Source organism: Triticum dicoccoides, chromosome 6A, assembly GCF_002162155.2.
Source record: "Triticum dicoccoides isolate Atlit2015 ecotype Zavitan chromosome 6A, WEW_v2.0, whole genome shotgun sequence".
NCBI lineage: Eukaryota > Viridiplantae > Streptophyta > Magnoliopsida > Poales > Poaceae > Triticum > Triticum dicoccoides.
In genome coordinates this window covers 612,414,435-612,432,893 of record NC_041390.1, presented here as the reverse complement: position 1 = coordinate 612,432,893, position 18,459 = coordinate 612,414,435, and the positions used below count along the sequence as shown (strand labels likewise).

General features: G+C 41.8%; 1 protein-coding gene across 1 annotated transcript in view; it reads left to right on the top strand.

Moving 5' to 3' along the window:
• LOC119314776 (cinnamoyl-CoA reductase 1-like) overlaps positions 1 to 8,944 on the top strand; it is a 16,974-nt gene extending 8,030 nt beyond the window's left edge. The window contains exons 4-6 of the mRNA XM_037589459.1: positions 8,206 to 8,242; positions 8,320 to 8,672; positions 8,761 to 8,944. Coding sequence (XP_037445356.1) covers positions 8,206 to 8,242; positions 8,320 to 8,672; positions 8,761 to 8,944 — 574 coding nt within the window. The remainder of the gene's footprint in view (positions 1 to 8,205; positions 8,243 to 8,319; positions 8,673 to 8,760) is intronic.
• Positions 8,945 to 18,459: the final 9,515 nt, after the last annotated feature.

The window sequence follows — 18,459 nt, the reverse complement described above, 5'->3', positions numbered from 1 at the left end:
ATAACTCCCGAAACAATTCCTGTGTCCGAATATAGTCGTCCAATATATCAATCTTTATGTCTCGACTATTTCAAGACTCCTCGTTATGTCTGTGATCACATCCAGGACTCTGAACAACCTTCGGTACATCAAAATATATAAACTCATAATGAAACTATCATCGTAACGTTAAGCGTGCGGACCCTACAGGTTCGAAAACAATGTAGACATGACCGAGACACGTCTCCGGTCAATAACCAATAGCGGAACCTGGATGCTCATATTGGCTCCTACATATTCTATGAAGATCTTTATCGGTCAGACCGCATAACAACATACGTTGTTCCCTTTGTCATCGGTATGTTACTTGCCCGAGATTTGATCGTCAGTATCTCAATACCTAGTTCAATCTCGTTACCGGCAAGTCTCTTTACTCGTTCCGTAATACATCATCCTGCAACTAACTCATTAGTTGCAATGCTTGCAAGGCTTATAGTGATGTGCATTACCGACTGGGCCCAGAGATAACTCTCCGACAATCGGAGTGACAACTCCTAATCTCGAAATACGCCAACCCAACAAGTACCTTCGGAGACACCTATAGAGCACCTTTATAATCACCCAGTTACGTTGTGACGTTTGGTAGCACACAAAGTGTTCCTCCGGTAAACGGGAGTTGCATAATCTCATAGTCATAGGAACATGTATAAGTCATGAAGAAAGCAATAGCAACAAACTGAACGATCAAGTGCTATGCTAACGGAATGGGTCAACTCAATCACATCATTCTCCTAATGATGTGATCCCGTTAATCAAATGACAACTAATGTCTATGGTTAGGAAACATAACCATCTTTGATCAACGAGCTAGTCAAGTAGAGGCATACTAGTGACACTCTGTTTGTCTATGTATTCACACATGTATTATGTTTCCGGTTAATACAATTCTAGCATGAATAATAAACATTTATCATGATATAAGGAAATAAATAATAACTTTATTATTGCATCTAGGGCATATTTCCTTCAGTCTCCCACTTGCACTAGAATCAATAATCTAGATTACACAGTAATGATTCTAACACCCATGGAGCCTTGGTGCTGATCATGTTTTGCTCGTGGAAGAGGCTTAGTCAGCGGGTCTGCAACATTCAGATCCGTATGTATCTTGCAAATTTCTATGTCTCCCACTTGGACTAAATCCCAAATGAAATTGAAGCGTCTCTTGATGTGCTTGGTTCTCTTGTGAAATCTGGATTCCTTTGCCAAGGCAATTGCACCAGTATTGTCACAAAAGATTTTCATTGGACCCGATGCACTAGGTATGACACCTAGATCGGATATGAATTCCTTCATCCAGACTCCTTCATTTGCTGCTTCCGAAGCATCTATGTACTCTGCTTCACAGGTAGATCCTGCCACGACGCTTTGTTTAGAACTGCACCAACTGATAGCTCCACCGTTCAGTAAAAACACTTATCCGGTTTGCGATTTAGAATCGTCCAGATCAATGTCAAAGCTTGCATCAACGTAACCATTTACAATGAGCTCTTTGTCACCTCCATATACGAGAAACATATCCTTAGTCCTTTTCAGGTATTTCAGGATGTTCTTGACCGCTGTCCAGTGATCCACTCCTGGATTACTTTGGTACCTCCCTGCTAGACTTATAGCAAGGCACACATCAGGTCTAGTACACAACATTGCATACATGATAGAGCCTATGGCTGAAGCATAGGGAACAAATTTTATTTTCTCTCTATCTTCTGCGGTGGTCGGACATTGAGTCTTACTCAACTTCACACCTTGTAACACAGGCAAGCCTTTCTTTGCTTGATCCATTTTGAACTTTTTCAAAACCTTGTCAAGGTATGTGCTTTGTGAAAGTCCAATTAAGCGTCTTGATCTATCTCTATAGATCTTAATGCCCAATATGTAAGCAGCTTCACCGAGGTCTTTCATTGAAAAACTCTTATTCAAGTATCCCTTTATGTTATCCAGAAATTATATATCATTTCCAATCAATAATATGTCATCCACATATAATATCAGAAATGCTACAGAGCTCCCACTCACTTTCTTGTAAATACAGGCTTCTCCAAAAGTCTGTACAAAACCAAATGCTTTGATCACACTATCAAAGCGTTTATTCCAACTCCGAGAGGCTTGCACCAGTCCATAAATGGATCGCTGGAGCTTGCACAGTTTGTTAGCTCCCTTTGGATCGACAAAACCTTCTGGTTGCATCATATACAACTCTTCTTCCAGAAATCCATTCAGGAATGCAGTTTTGACATCCATTTGCCAAATTTCATAATCATAAAATGCGGCAATTGCTAACATGATTCGGACAGACTTAAGCATCGCTACGAGTAAGAAGGTCTCATCGTAGTCAATCCCTTGAACTTGTCGAAAACCTTTTGCAACAAGTCGAGCTTTATAGACAGTAACATTACCGTCAGCGTCAGTCTTCTTCTTGAAGATTCATTTATTCTCAATTGCTTGCCGATCAACGGGCAAGTCAACCAAAGTCCACACTTTGTTCTCATACATGGATCCCATCTCAGATTTCATGGCTTCTAGCCATTTTGCGGAATCTGGGCTCACCATCGCTTCTTCATAGTTCGTAGGTTCATCATGATCTAGTAGCATGACTTCTAGAACAGGATTACCGTACCACTCTGGTGCGGATCTTACTTTGGTTGATCTACGAGGTTCGGTAGTAACTTGATCTGAAGTTTCATGATCATTATCATTAGCTTCCTCACTAATTGGTGTAGGTGTCACAGAAACCGGTTTCTGTGATGTACTACTTTCCAATAAGGGAGTAGGTATAGTTACCTCATCAAGTTCTACTTTTCTCCTACGCACTTCTTTCGAGAGAAACTCCTTTAGAAAAACTCCGAATTTAGCAACAAAAGTCTTGCCTTCGGATCTGTGATAGAAGGTGTACCCAACAGTCTCCTTTGGGTATCCTATGAAGACACATTTCTCCGATTTGGGTTCGAGCTTATTAGGTTGAAACTTTTTCACATAAGCATCGCAGCCCAAACTTTCAGAAGCGACAACTTTGGTTTCTTCCCAAACCATAGTTCATAAGGCGTCGTCTCAACGGATTTTGATGGTGTCCTATTTAACGTGAATGCAGCCGTCTCTAAAGCATAACCCCAAAACGATAACGGTAAATCAGTAAGAGACATCATAGATCGCACCATATCTAATAAAGTACGATTACGACGTTCGGACACACCATTACGCTGTGGTGTTCCGGGTGGCGTGAGTTGCGAAACTATTCCGCATTGTTTCAAATGTAGACCAAACTCGTAACTCAAATATTTTCCTCCACGATCAGATCATAGAAACTTTATTTTCTTGTTACAATGATTTTCAACTTCACTCTGAAATTCTTTGAACTTTTCAAATATTTTATACTTATGTTTCATTAAGTAGATATACCCATATCTGCTTAAATCATCTGTGAAGGTGAGAAAATAATAATATCCGCCACGAGCCTCAACTTTCATTGGACCACATACATCTGTATGTATGATTTCCAACAAATCCGTTGCTCTCTCCATAGTACCGGAGAACGGCGTTTTAGTCATCTTACCCATGAGGCACGGTTCGCAAGTACCAAGTGATTCATAATCAAGTGGTTCCAAAAGTCCATCAATATGGAGTTTCTTCATGCGCTTTACACCGATATGTCCTAAACGGCAGTGCCACAAATAAGTTGCACTATCATTATCAACTCTACATCTCTTGATTTCAACATTATGAATATGTGTATCACTACTATTGAGATTCATCAAAAATAGACCATTCTTCAAGGGTGCATGACCATAAAAGATATTACTCATATAAATAGAACAACCATTATTCTCTGATTTAAATGAATAACCGTCTCACATCAAACAAGATCTAGATATAATGTTCATGCTCAACGCTGGCACCAAATAACAACTATTTAGGTCTAATACTAATCCCGAAGGTAGATGTAGAGGTAGCGTGCCGATCGCGATCACATCGACTTTGGAACCATTTCCCACGCGCATCGTCACCTCGTCCTTAGCCAATCTTCGCTTAATCCGTAGCCCCTGTTTCGATTTGCAAATCTTAGCAACAGAACCAGTATCAAATACCCAGGTGCTACTACAAGCATTAGTAAGGTACACATCAATAACATGTATATCACATATACCTTTGTTCACTTTGCCATCCTTCTTATCCGCCAAATACTTGGGGCAGTTCCGCTTCCAGTGACCAGTCTGCTTGCAGTAGAAGCACTCAGTCTCAGGCTTAGGTCCAGACTTGGGTTTCTTCTCCTGAGCAGCAACTTGTTTGTTGTTCTTCTTGAAGTTCCCTTTCTTCTTCCCTTTGCCCTTTTTCTTGAAACTGGTGGTCATATTGACCATCAACACTTGATGCTCCTTCTTGATTTCTACCTCCGCGGCTTTTAGCATTGCGAAGAGCTCAGGAATAGTCCTATTCATCCCTTGCATATTATAGTTCATCACGAAACTTTTGTAGCTTGGTGGCAGTGATTGAAGAACTCTGTCAATGACACTATCAATAGGAAGATTAACCCCCAGTTGAGTCAAGTGATTATGATACCCAGACATTTTGAGTATATGTTCACTGACAGAACTATTCTCCTCCATCTTGCAGTTATAGAACTTATTAGAGACTTCATATCTCTCAATCCGGGCATTTGCTTGAAATATTAACTTCAACTCCTGGAACATCTCATATGCTCCATGACGTTCAAAACGTCGTTGAAGACCCGGTTCTAAGCCGTAAAGCATGGCACACTGAACTATCGAGTAGTCATCAGCTTTGCTCTGCCAGACGTTCATAACATCTAGTGTTGCTCCTACAGCAGGCCTGGCACCCAGCGGTGCTTCCAGGTCGTAATTCTTCTGTGCAGCATTGATGATAATCCTCAAGTTACGAACCCAGTCTGTGTAATGGCTACCATCATCTTTCAACTTTGCTTTCTCAAGGAATGCATTAAAATTCAACGGAACAACAGCACGAGCCATCTATCTACAATCAAACATAGATAAGCAAGATACTAAGTGATCATGTGATCCAAATCAACTAAGAACTCCCACTTAGAAAGATATCCCTCTAATCCTCTAAGTGATCACGTGATCCAAATCAACTAAACCATGTCCGATCATCACGTGAGATGGAGTAGTATCGATTGTGAACATCAATATGTTGATCATATCTACTATATGATTCACGCTCGACCTTTCGGTCTCCGTGTTCCGAGGCCATATCTGTTATATGCTAGGCTCGTCAAGTTAAACCTGAGTATTCCGCGTGTGCAACTGTTTTGCACCCGTTGTATTTGAACGTAGAGCCTATCACACCCGATCATCACGTGGTGTCTCAGCACGAAGAACTTTCGCAACGGTGCATACTTAGGGAGAACACTTATACTTTGATAATTTAGTGAGGGATCATCTTATAATGCTAACCGTCAATCAAAGCAAGATAAGATGCATAAAAGATAAACATCACATGCAATCAATATAAGTGATATGATATGACCATCATCATCTTGTGCTTGTGATTTCCATCTTCGAAGCACCGTCATGATCACCATCGTCACCGGCGCGACACCTTGATCACCATCGTAGCATCGTTGTCGTCTCGCCAATCTTATGCTTCCACGACTATCGCTACCGCTTAGTGATAAAGTAAAGCATTACAGCTGAATTGCATTACATACAATAAAGCAACAACCATATGGCTCCTGCTAGTTGCCGATAACTCGGTTACAAAACATGATCATCTCATAAAATAAAATTTAGCATCATGTCTTGACCATATCACATCACAACATGCCCTGCAAAAACAAGTTAAACGTCCTCTACTTTTTTGTTGCAAGTTTTACGTGGCTGCTACGGGCTTAGCAAGAACCGTTCTTACCTACGCATCAAAACCACAATGATAGTTTGTCCAGTTGGTGATGTTTTAACCTTCGCAAGGACCGGGCGTAGCCACACTTGGTTCAACTAAAGTTGGAGAAACTGACACCCGCCAGCCACCTGTGTACAAAGCACGTCGGTAGAACCAGTCTCGCGTAAGCGTACGCGTAATGTCGGTCCGGGCCACTTCATCCAACAATACCGCCGAACCAAAGTATGACATGCTGGTAAGCGATATGACTTATGTCGCCCACAACTCACTTGTGTTCTACTCGTGCACAGCATCAACGCATAAAACCTAGGCTCGGATGCCACTGTTGGGGAACGTAGTAATTTCAAAAAATATTCCTACGCACACGCAAGATCATGGTGATGCATAGCAACGAGAGGGGAGAGTGTTGTCTACGTACCCTCGTAGACCGGAAGCGGAAGCGTTAGCAGAACACGGTTGATGTAGTCGTACGTCTTCACGGCCCGACCGATCAAGCACCGAAACTACGGCACCTCCGAGTTCTAGCACACGTTCAGCTCGATGACGATCCCCGGACTCCGATCCAGCAGAATGTCGGGGAAGAGTTCCGTCAGCACGACGGCGTGGTGACGATCTTGATGTTCTACCGTCGCAGGGCTTCGCCTAAGCACCGCTACAATATTATCAAGGATTATGATGGAGGAGGGCACCGCACATGGCTAATAGATCTCAAGGATCAATTGTTGTGTCTAGAGGTGCCCCCTACCCCCGTATATAAAGGAGCAAGGGGGAGGGGTGGCCGGCCAGGAGGAGGCGTGCCAGGGAGGAGTCCTACTCCTACCGGGAGTAGGACTCCCTCCTTTCCTTGTCCAACTAGGAGAGGGGAAAGGAAGGGAGAGAGGAGAGAAAGGAAAGAGGGGCGCCGCCCCTCCCTCCTTGTCCAATTCGGACTAGAGGGGGAGGGGGCGCGCAGCCTGCCCTGGCCGCCCCTCCGCTGCTCCACTTTGGGCCCATGAGGCCCATTAACCCCCGGGGGGGTTCCGGTAACCCCCGGTACTTCGTTTTATATCCGATAACTCCCGGAACCATTCCTGTGTCCGAATATAGTCGTTCAATATATCAATCTTTATGTCTCGACTATTTCGAGACTCCTCGTTATGTCCGTGATCACATCCGGGACTCCGAACAACCTTCGGTACATCAACATATATAAACTCATAAAGAAATTGTCATCGTAACGTTCAGCGTGCGGACTCTACGGGTTCGAGAACAATGTAGACATGACCGAGACACGTCTCCGGTCAATAACCAATAGCGGAACCTGGATGCTCATATTGGCTCCTACATATTCTACGAAGATCTTTTATCGGTCAGACCGCATAACAACATACGTTGTTCCCTTTGTCATCGGTATGTTACTTGCCCGAGATTTGATCGTCGGTATCTCAATACCTAGTTCAATCTCATTACCGGCAAGTCTCTTTACTCGTTCCGTAATACATCATCCCGCAACTAACTTATTAGTTGCAATGCTTCCAAGGCTTATGTGATGTGCATTACCGAGAGGGCCCAGAGATACCTCTCCGACAATCGGAGTGACAAATCCTAATCTCGAAATACGCCAACCCAACAAGTACCTTTGGAGACACCTGTAGAGCACCTTTATAATCACCCAGTTACGTTGTGACGTTTGGTAGCACACAAAGTGTTTCTCCGGTAAACGGGAGTTGCATAATCTCATAGTCATAGGAACATGTATAAGTCTTGAAGAAAGCAAGAGCAACAAACTAAACGATCAAGTGCTAAGCTAATGAAATGGGTCAAGTCAATCACATCATTCTCCTAATGATGCGATCCCGTTAATCAAATGATAACTCATGTCTATGGTTAGGAAACATAACCATCTTTGATCAATGAGCTAGTCAAGTAGAGGCATACTAGTGACACTATGTTTGTCTATGTATTCACACATCTATTATGTTTCCGGTTAATATAATTGTAACATGAATAATAAACATTTATCATGATATAAGGAAATAAATAATAACTTTATTATTGCCTCTAGGGCATATTTCCTTCAGGTCGGAAGAGTCGATGCAGGGAACACGACTTCTCTGGACGCAGCAGGGGACCTCACTATGGTGGAAGGAGGGGCAGCAGAAGGGGACCGGGGGGAGGGGGATGGAGAGTTGGTGCAGCCCCTCGCCCTATGCCCAAACTGGCGACATCTCCGGCATGTGAATGGATTTCTACAGCTTGCCTTGCAGTGCCCCTTCAGTAGGCAGCGATGGCACTCTCTGTCGTGCAACTTGACGAACTCTGGAGCGACTATGACTACTTCAAAAACACAGGGGTAAGAATCCTCTCCTCCATCGCACCCGATCTTTCTCGCCTGTCAACTGAACTCACCGATTTTCGTGTGCATTGCAGAACCTGTACTGCTGCGCCAAGATGATGGCGGAGATCACGGCGACGGAGGAGGCGGCCAAGACGGGGCGGGAGCTGGCCGTGGTGGTGCCGTCCATGACCATGGGCCCCATGCTGCAGCAGTCGCTCAACTTCAGTAGCAGCCACGTGGCCCATTACCTCACCGGCGCAAAGCTCACCTACCCGAACGCCGTTGCCGCCTACACCGACGTTCGCGACGTCGCCCGCGCGCACGTCCTCGTCTACGAGCACCCCGATGCCCGTGGCCGGTACCTCTGCATCGGGACCGTGCTGCGCCGCACGCACTTCCTTCAGCTCCTCGGCGACCTCTTTCCTCGGTACAACATAACCGCCAAGTACGTAATACAATAATTTGAACATGTTTAATTCGATACTGGGCATTGCTTGCTTGTTTGCTCACCATGGATTTCGTTGGCATGACAGGTGCGAAGAGGACGTCAAACCCATGGCGAAGCCGTACAAGTTCTCGAACCAAAGGCTCAGGGACCTGGGATTGGAGTTCACTCCGTTGAAAGAGAGCTTGTACGAGACAGTGACGTGCTTGCAGAAAAAGGGCCATCTTCCTCTCCCCATTGTTCCCATAGCACAGAAGCGTGCGTACTTGTAACAGGGCAGGACAGGGGACAAGCCCATCTGATGAGACAACAAGAGCAAAGCCGCAGGAACAAAAGAAGATACTATCAGGATTTTGGAGCTTCAGCATAGAATTAATTGCGTATTTCTACAAAGCAAAGTGTGGCTTGTAAATAGAACTAAAACCACAACAAGTATTTGGGAACGGAAGGAGTATTATTTATTGTGTAATGTATGTACTTCTGTCCATTATTAATAAATTCTTCCTTTCCCCGAGAAAAAGAAAGAATGACATCATAATTTGGGATCAATACAGAAAAAATATGTTTTGCTCTTGCAAGTCTGATTTGTACACAAGTACCATATTTGACTGTCACGTTCCGTCTTTTTTTTTACATTTCCAACTTATTTTTCGTTTGGGTGGCCATGTTATTTTATTTTCGACAAAGGGATGGTCGAGTCATGTTTGACAGAGATAGTGATGGCTAGTTACCGTTATGAAGGTGCGGCGAAGGGTAGAGATGGTAAGATAACACACAGGTTTACACTTTAGCTATACGCAAGTCACCTGAAAATTACTTTTAGGTCTGTCACTTTTTGGACCGTTGAATTCTACTTCAGATTCGTGATCATATTTTATTTTTCTAGGATGGTCTATGTACTGCTTTGGGCTGTTTTTTCTTGACTGGCCATATATTTGGGTCAGTCCATTCCTTAATGGGCTGAACCCATTACATGTGCGACCCACCCTTCCTTTTCCTCCCTTTATTTCTCTGTTTTCTTTTATTATGCGTTTTTTCTTTTGTTTTTTCTTTATTAGTTGGTTTTCATTTTTTTTCTTTTGCAGCTATTTTAGGATGTTTGATGAGTGCAAATTTATACACATAATAACTATACAATATGTGTCAAAATTGCATTATTATATGCCTATTGTTTCATATTACAAAAAGTGCAATTTGAGTGCAAACCCGTATGCAAAAAAAATTCATTTTGTTTCTTCACAAAGGTTAATACCAACTAACTCATTCTTTACTAGAAAACTTCAATTCCCTTGACGGTAGTACTAGTACCACTAATTCATTCGTACTAATGAAACTTCTTTTTGTAAAAAAATCCACTTTTATATGTTCATTCTTGCATATATTTTTAAACCAAAACTTTTGTATATATCATGTGCAAAAAATTTCATTGTTTGTTTTAGATTTGTTTCTCAATTTTCATTCTTCTTAAATGGTAATATCAGTGCCCACTAATTCATTATTCCTTAGAAAACTTCATTATTTTGGTTTTGTTTTAGTATTTATTTCATTTTCTTTCTTCTTGAAGGGTAATATAAAAACCACTAGTTCATTCTTTCTTAGAAAAAATAAATATTTTGACTTATTTTATTTTTTTATTCTTCTTTAAAGGTAATACCAATTACACTTATTTATTACTTTAAGAAAAATATTTTGACTTTGTATTTGGTTTTATTTTATTTTCATTCTTCTTCAAGGGTAATACAATGCCACTAATTCATTCGTACTTAGGAAAGTTCTTATTGGCGATAATTTTACATTTTTATTCTTATTCTTGCCTATTTTTAAAAATAAGATTTTTATTTATAGCTTGTGCAATTTTTTCTTTCATTTCTTTCTTCCTATATGGTAATGCAAATTCCCTTAATTCATTCTTTCTTAGAAGATTGTGTTATTTTGATTTTGCTTTATTATTTATTTCAACTTTTTTTGGAGGGTAATACCAAACCCACTAATTCATTCTTTCTTAGAAAACTTTGTAATTTTAATTAATTTTGCTTTTTATTTCTTCTTTAAGGGTAATATCAATGACACTTATTCATTATTATTTTTAGAAAACTTCATTATTTGGATTTGTATTAGTTGCATTTCAATTTCTTTCTTCTTTAAAGGGAATACGAATGTCACTAATTCAACTGTACAAAGGAAACTATATTTTTTGCAAAAGTTTCACTTTCATATGCTTATTCTTTCATATTTTTATAATGCGCAATTTTTATGTATATCATGTGTAAAGTTTGTAATTGTTTGATTTAGATTAGTTTTTTTGTTTTTTCTTCTTAAATGGTAATACCAATGTCACCAATTCATTCTTTCTTTGAAAATTTCACCACTTTGAGTTCATTTTAGTATTTATTTCATTTTCTTTCTTATTGAAGGGTAATACCAAAGCCACTAATTCACTCTTTCGTAGAAAACTTCATTATTTTGAATTTGTTTCAGTTTTTTTTTGTTTCTTCGTTAAGGATAATACCAATGCTAATAATTTATTTTCACAGAAGTTATTTTTTATGCAACCGCCATTTGATTTTAATAAAGTGTGCCCCAGGGCATTCCTCTAAAAAAGGTATTCCTTCCTAGGAATTTCTTTGTGAAAATTCCTTTATTATATGCATATTCTTGCATATTTTAGAATAGCGCGATTTGTGTGCATGTTTTTTCATTATTATTATTTTACTTTTTATTTTCTTTGTTCTTTAAGGTTAATACCAATTGCACTAATTCATTTTTTAGAAAGATTTATTTTTTATTTTTACTGTTATTTTTTACCTTTTACTCTTTAAGGTGAAACCGACACTGGTATTAGATTTTTAATTTAACAGTTCAATTTTTGGATGAGACTTCTTTTTTTGTCAACAGCCGCTTAAAGATGAAGAATGTTTATGCAATCCTCAATCCGGGTCCAAAGTTGTGTGGCTTCTGTAAGAATATTCAGTATGGCCTGTGTAATTTATCAAAAAATCTAATGTTAAGTTGTCTAGTGTGATGATTACTACACATACATGAGTTAGAAATATCAAATATGGGTTCAAGAACCCCCCCCCCCCCTCTCCCTTCAAAATAATATATACATGTGTATATGTGTATGTATTGTATGCATGTATATAAACATAAATATACATGTGTGAGAGACTGCACATATAATCACTTACCCTTGCATGCAAATATGTGTGAGAGTGCTATTCTTCGGTCACCTATAAACGCTTTAATACTATCACTGGTAGAAAACAGGGCTTTGGTCACAGCTCAATATACACATTAGTCTCGGTTACATTACGAACCGAGACTAATGTTAGCATTAGTCCCGATTCGAGCGGCTAAAGGCATTAGTCCCGGTTCAAATGAGACCATTAGTCCCGATTTTTAGACACGAACTAGGACTAAAGGGTGTGATGCCCTTTAGTCCCGGTTCGTATATCAAACCGAGACTAAAGACTAGACCTTTAGTCCCGGTTTGAAACACGAACCAGGACTAAATGGTGCGATGTCCTTTAGTCCCGGTTCCTATCTCAAACCGGGACTCAAGGGGGTCGTTTCTCAAACTCTACCCCCCCCCCCATGTATCGCCATTTTAGTTTTGAAAAAAACAAAAGAAAATGATAAAAACTTCAAATAATAAATTCCTTCGAGATGTAGTTATATTACTACATCTACTAATTAGGAAAATTAAAAAACATAAATTTGGACATGTTTTGCAAAAAAGTGTTATGAAAAAGTAAAACTGCTATAACTTTTGCATACGATGTCGGAAAAATGTATAATATATCAAAATGTTCAGCACGAAAATCCGCATCCGATTTTGATAGCCATAGGCTTGTTTGCAAATTTTTAGAATCCTCAGATTCTAAAAGGAAAAAAGTTATGCTCAAATTTCAGTTTTTTTGAATTTTGGTTAATTCTGGTCAAACTACTTATTCAAGAAGTATTAGTGTTACTATATAATTATTCAAGAATATTAGTGTTACTAAATAATTATTTCAGCTTTTTTGAATTTTGGTCAAACAATGGTCAAACTACTTATTCAAGAAATATTAGTGTTACTAAATAATTATTGTTTTTTAGATTAATAGTTTCAAACTCAAACAGTGAAACGTGTGACTTCATGCTCAAGCTAAACTCCTGAGGGTTAATAGGATTGACATCTTACTATTGTCAGGAAACAACAAGTGCAGACTTAGAAACGAGGGGGAATAGAACCTGTAGGGTCCGCACGCTGAACGTTTGATGATGATTTAGTATTATATGAGTTATGTGATTTGGTGACCGAATGTTGTTCGGAGTCCCGGATGCACGGACATGACGAGGAGTCTCGAAATGGTCAAGAGGTAAAGACTGATATATAAGGCGATGGTATTCGGACACCGAAAGTGTTCCGGAGGGTATCGGGTACTTATCAGGTCATCGTAAGGTGTTTCGGGTACCCCCAGCAATCCTATGGGCCATATGGGACTTGTGATGTAACACACCAGCCCACAAAGGGGCTGGTGCACCCAATAAGGCTATAGGAGGAGGAATAGGAAAGGGGGGAAGGGCAAGGAAAGTGTGGATTAGAATTGCCACTTCCTTCCCTCACCCCCTCCCCCCTCTTTCCTTCCCCTTCATGCATACATGAAAAGGGGGCGCAAGGCAAGGCAGGGCCCCTAGGGGGCGGCGGCCAAACCTAGGGCGCCCCTGGCTGCCTCTCCTCCCCTCCCACCTATATATATATGTGGGGAGGGGGCGCCTCACAAGCACGCACCATCAATTGTTAGCCGTGAGCGGCGCGCCCCTCCATAGTTTACACCTCCGGTCATATTCTCGCGGTGCTTAGGCGAAGCCCTACGCGGATCACTTCACATTCACCGTCACCACACCGTCATGTTGACGGAACTCATCTAATTCATCAACACCTTGCTGGATCAATAAGGTGAGGGACGTCACTGCGCTGAATGTGTACAGATCTCGGAGATGTCGTACGTTCGGTGCTTGATCGGTCGGAGCTAGAAGAAGTTCGACTACATCAACCGTGTTGTCAAACGCTTCTGCTTTCGGTCTATGAGGGTACGTAGACACACTCTTCCCCTTTTGTTGCTATGCATCTCCTAGATAGATCTTGCGTGAGCGTAGGAAATTTTTGAAATTGCATGCTACGTTTCCCAATAGTGGCATCCGAGTCAGATCTATGCATAGATGATATGCACGAGTAGAGCACAAAGTGTTGTGGGCGGTGATCATCATACTGCTTAACACCAACATCTTATTTTGATTCGGCTGTAGGCATGTTTGCAAATTTTTAGAATCCTCAAATTCTAAAAGGAAAAAAGTTATGCTCAAATTTCAGTTTTTTCGAATTTTGGTTAATTCTGGTCAAACTATGGTCAAACTACTTATTAAAGAAGTATTGGGGTTACTAAATAATTATTCAAGAATATTAGTGTTACTAAATAATTATTTCAGTTTTTTGAATTTTGGTCAAACTCTGGTCAAACTAGTTATTCAACAAATATTAGTGTTACTAAATAATTATTGTTTTTTAGATTAATAGTTTCAAACTCAAACAGTGAAACGTGTGACTTCATGCTCAAGCTAAACTCCTGAGGGTTAATAGGATTGACATCTTACTATTGTCAGGAAACAACAAGTGCAGACTTGGAAATGAGGGGGAATAGAACCCGTAGGGTCCGCACACTGAACGTTCGATGATGATTTAGTATTATATGAGTTATGTGATTTGGTGACCAAATGTTGTTCGGAGTCCCGGATGCACAGACATGACGAGGAGTCTCGAAATGGTCAAGAGGTAAAGATTGATATATAGGACGATGGTATTCGGACACCGGAAGTGTTCCGAAGGGTATCGGGTCATCAGAAGGTGTTTCAGGTACCCCCGGCAATCCTATGGGCCATATGGGCCTTCTGAAGGAACACACCAGCCCACAAGGGGCTGGTGCACTCTATAAGGCTATAGGAGGCGGAGAAGGAAAGGGGGAAGGGCAAGGAAAGTGCGGATTAGGATTCCCACTTCCTTCCCTCACCCCCGCCCCTCTTTCCTCCCCCTTTAGGCATACATGGAAAGGGGGCACAGGGCAAGGCAGGGCCCCTAGGGTGCGGCGGCCAACCCTAGGGCGCCCCTGGCTGCCTCTCCTCCCCTCCCACCTATATATATGTGGGGAGGGGGCACCTCACAAGCACGCAACATCAACTTTTAGCATTATGCGGCGCCCCCCTCCACAGTTTACACCTACGGTCATATTCTCGTGATGCTTAGGCGAAGCCCTACGCCGATCACTTCACATTCCCCGTCATCACGCCGTCATGTTGACGGAACTCATCTACTTCATCGACACCTTGCTGGGTCAAGAAGGCGAGGGACGTCATCGCGCTGAACGTGTGCAGATCTCGGAGGTGTCGTACGTTCAGTGCTTGATCAGTCGGAGTTAAAAGAAGTTTGACTACATCAACCGCGTTGTCAAACGCTTCCGCTTTCGGTCTATGAGGGTACGTAGACACACTCTCCCCCTCTTGTTGCTATGCATCTCCTAGATAGATCTTGCGTGAGTGTAGGAATTTTTTGAAATTGCATGCTACATTTCCCAACAGTGGCATCCGAGCCAGGTCTATGCATAGATGATATGCACGAGTAGAACACAAAGTGTTGTGGGCGGTGATCATCATACTGCTTACCACCAACGTCTTATTTTGATTCGGCCGTAGGCCTGTTTGCAAATTTTTAGAATCCTCAAATTCTAAAAGGAAAAAAAGTTATGCTCAAATTTCAGTTTTTTTGAATTTTGGTTAATTCTAGTCAAACTACTTATTCAAGAAGTATTAGTGTTACTAAATAATTATTCAAGAATATTAGTGTTACTAAATAATTATTTCAGTTTTTTTGAATTTTGGTCAAACTGTGGTCAAACTGTGGTCAAACAATGGTCAAACTACTTATTCAAGAAATATTAGTGTTACTAAATAATTATTGTTTTTTTAGATTAATAGTTTCAAACTCAAACAGTGAAACGTGTGACTTCATGCTCAAGCTAAACTCCTGATGGTTAATAGGATTGACATCTTACTATTGTCAGGAAAACAACAAGTGCAGACATGGGAACGAGGGGGAATAGAACTCGTAGGGTCCGCACGCTTAACGTTCGATGATGATTTAGTATTATATGAGTTATGTGATTTGGTGACCGAATGTTGTTCGGAGTCCTGGATGCACGGACATGACGATGAGTCTCGAAATGGTCAAGAGGTAAAGATTGATATATGGGACGATGGTATTCGGACACCGGAAGTGTTTCAGAGGGTATCGGGTACTTATCGGGTCATCGGAAGGTGTTTTGGATACCCCCGGCAATCCTAGGGACATATGGGCCTTGTGAAGGAACACACCAGCCCACAAGGGGCTGGTGCACCCTATAAGGCTTTAGGAGGAGGAGGAGAAGGAAAGGGGGAAGGGCACGGAAAGTGTGGACTAGGATTCCCACTTCCTTCCCTCACCCCCCCCCCCCCCCTTTCCTTCCCCTTTATGCATACATGGAAAGGGGGCGCAGGGCAAGGCAGGGCCCCTAGGAGGCAGCGGTCAACCCTAGGGGCGCCCCTGGCTGCCTCTCCTCCCCTCCCATCTATATATATGTGGGGAGGGGGCGCCTCACAAGCACGCAACATCAATTGTTAGCGTTGTGCAGCGCCCCCCTCCACAGTTTACACCTCCGATCATATTCTCGCGGTGCTTAGGCGAAGCCCTACGTGGATCACTTCACATTCACCGTCAACACACCGTCATGTTGACGGAACTCATCTACTTCCTCGACACCTTGCTGGATAAAGAAGGTGAGGGACGTCATTGCGCTGAACGTGTGCAGATCTCGGGGGGTGACGTACGTTCGGTGCTTGATCGGTCGGAGCTAGAACAAGTTCGACTACATCAACCGCATCGTTAAACGCTTTCGCTTTCGGTCTATGAGGGTACGTAGACACACTCTCCCCCTCTTGTTGCTATGCATCTCCTAGATAGATCTTGCGTGAGCGTAGGAATTTTTTGAAATTGCATGCTACGTTTCCCAACAGTGGCATCCGAGTCAGGTCTATGCGTAGATGATATGCATGAGTAGAACACAAAATGTTGTGGGCGGTGATCATCATACTGCTTACCACCAAAGTCTTATTTTAATTCGGCCGTAGACCTGCTTGTAAATTTTTAGAATCCTCAAATTCTAAAAGGAAAAAAAGTTATGCTCAAATTTCAGTTTTTTTGAATTTTGTTAATTCTGGTCAAACTATGGTCAAGCTACTTATTCAAGAAATGTATTAGTGTTACTAAATAATTATTCAAGAATTTAGTGTTACTAAATAATTATTTCAGTTTTTTGAATTTTGGTCAAATATGGTCAAATTGTGGTCAAATAATGGTCAAACTACTTATTCAAGAAATATTAGTGTTACTAAATAATTACTGTTTTTTAGATTAATAGTTTCAAACTCAAACAGTGAAACGTGTGACTTCATGCTTAAACTAAACTCCTGGGGGTTAATAGAATTGACATCTTACTATTGTCAGGAAAACAACAAGTGCAGACTTGGAAACGAGGCGGAATAAAACCCAGAAGTTAAGCGTGCTCAGGCTGGAGTAGTGAGAGGATGGGTGACCGGCCGGCAAGGTAAATCATTTGAAATGATGAGGGATGATTAGAGATTAGAGGTTAAATTAAGCAGTGATGGGTGATTAGATATTAGAGGTTAAAATAATTCAGAAATTTGAAAATCAGGAAAAAAATTAGAAAAAAATTCATGAAATTTCCAACCAGGACTAAAGGTGAAGCTCCAAACAGCGGTCACGTGAAGGGCCTTTAATCCCGGTTCGTAACAGAACCGGGACTAAAGAGGAGGCCTTTAGTACCGATCCTTTAGTCCCGGTCCAGAACCGGGACTAAGGGTTAGTTTGGTTGGTGTCCTCAACACCATGCCTGGTAAATTTTGCTGCCTGGCACGCGCCTGAGAAACTGGAAAATATTACCTGGTAAGGCAAGTATATCGAAACCCTGTTTGGTTCACGACCTGGCCTGCCGAGCGCTTAAAAGTCAATCTGATCTTTGAAACAGCGATTTGATTCCTTTCCTATGCTTCGGTCCTTGAGCCCTATAATTAATAAGCCCAGGCTGCTCCTCCAGGCAAGCCCAGGCGTCCGAATTCACTTGCCTGGTTGAGGCTAACCAACTTACCTCGTTTTGAGGCCAGGCTAATTGCGTTGTCAGATTTTGTGGCCAGGCTGGCTCTCTCGTCACCAGGTACCCAACCAAACAGCTGCCAGGCAGCTCTCAGGGAGGTCCCAGGCCAGGCATCAAACATCCAGGACGTGAACCAAACTGATCCTGAAGGCCCTCTGAAACCGGAACAAATTGGTTTTTTTCTACTAGTGTATACTAGAGCAGTCTGTACCAACGTACACGAGAAGAAGAAAATCTGACTTTGCAATAGTACTTGACGGGGGCAGCCCATGGTCCAGCTTGATGGTAATTAACGAAGAACACACACATCCACTTCTGCAAATCGACTGAGCAAAAATTATGGTCAGTCAACTGACCCAAAAACCAAAAAACAGTCACCTTGCACGTAGTTACTGCCCAGATTTATCATCAACATACACTTGTGTCGGATGCGTGAGATCACCGTAGCATCTCCAATGTGGGATTTTGGATGTATCGTTTCTTCTCAACAGTTTGATCAATGACTGGAGCCACTCGGGCGTCAACCAGTGGCGGAGCTACACAAG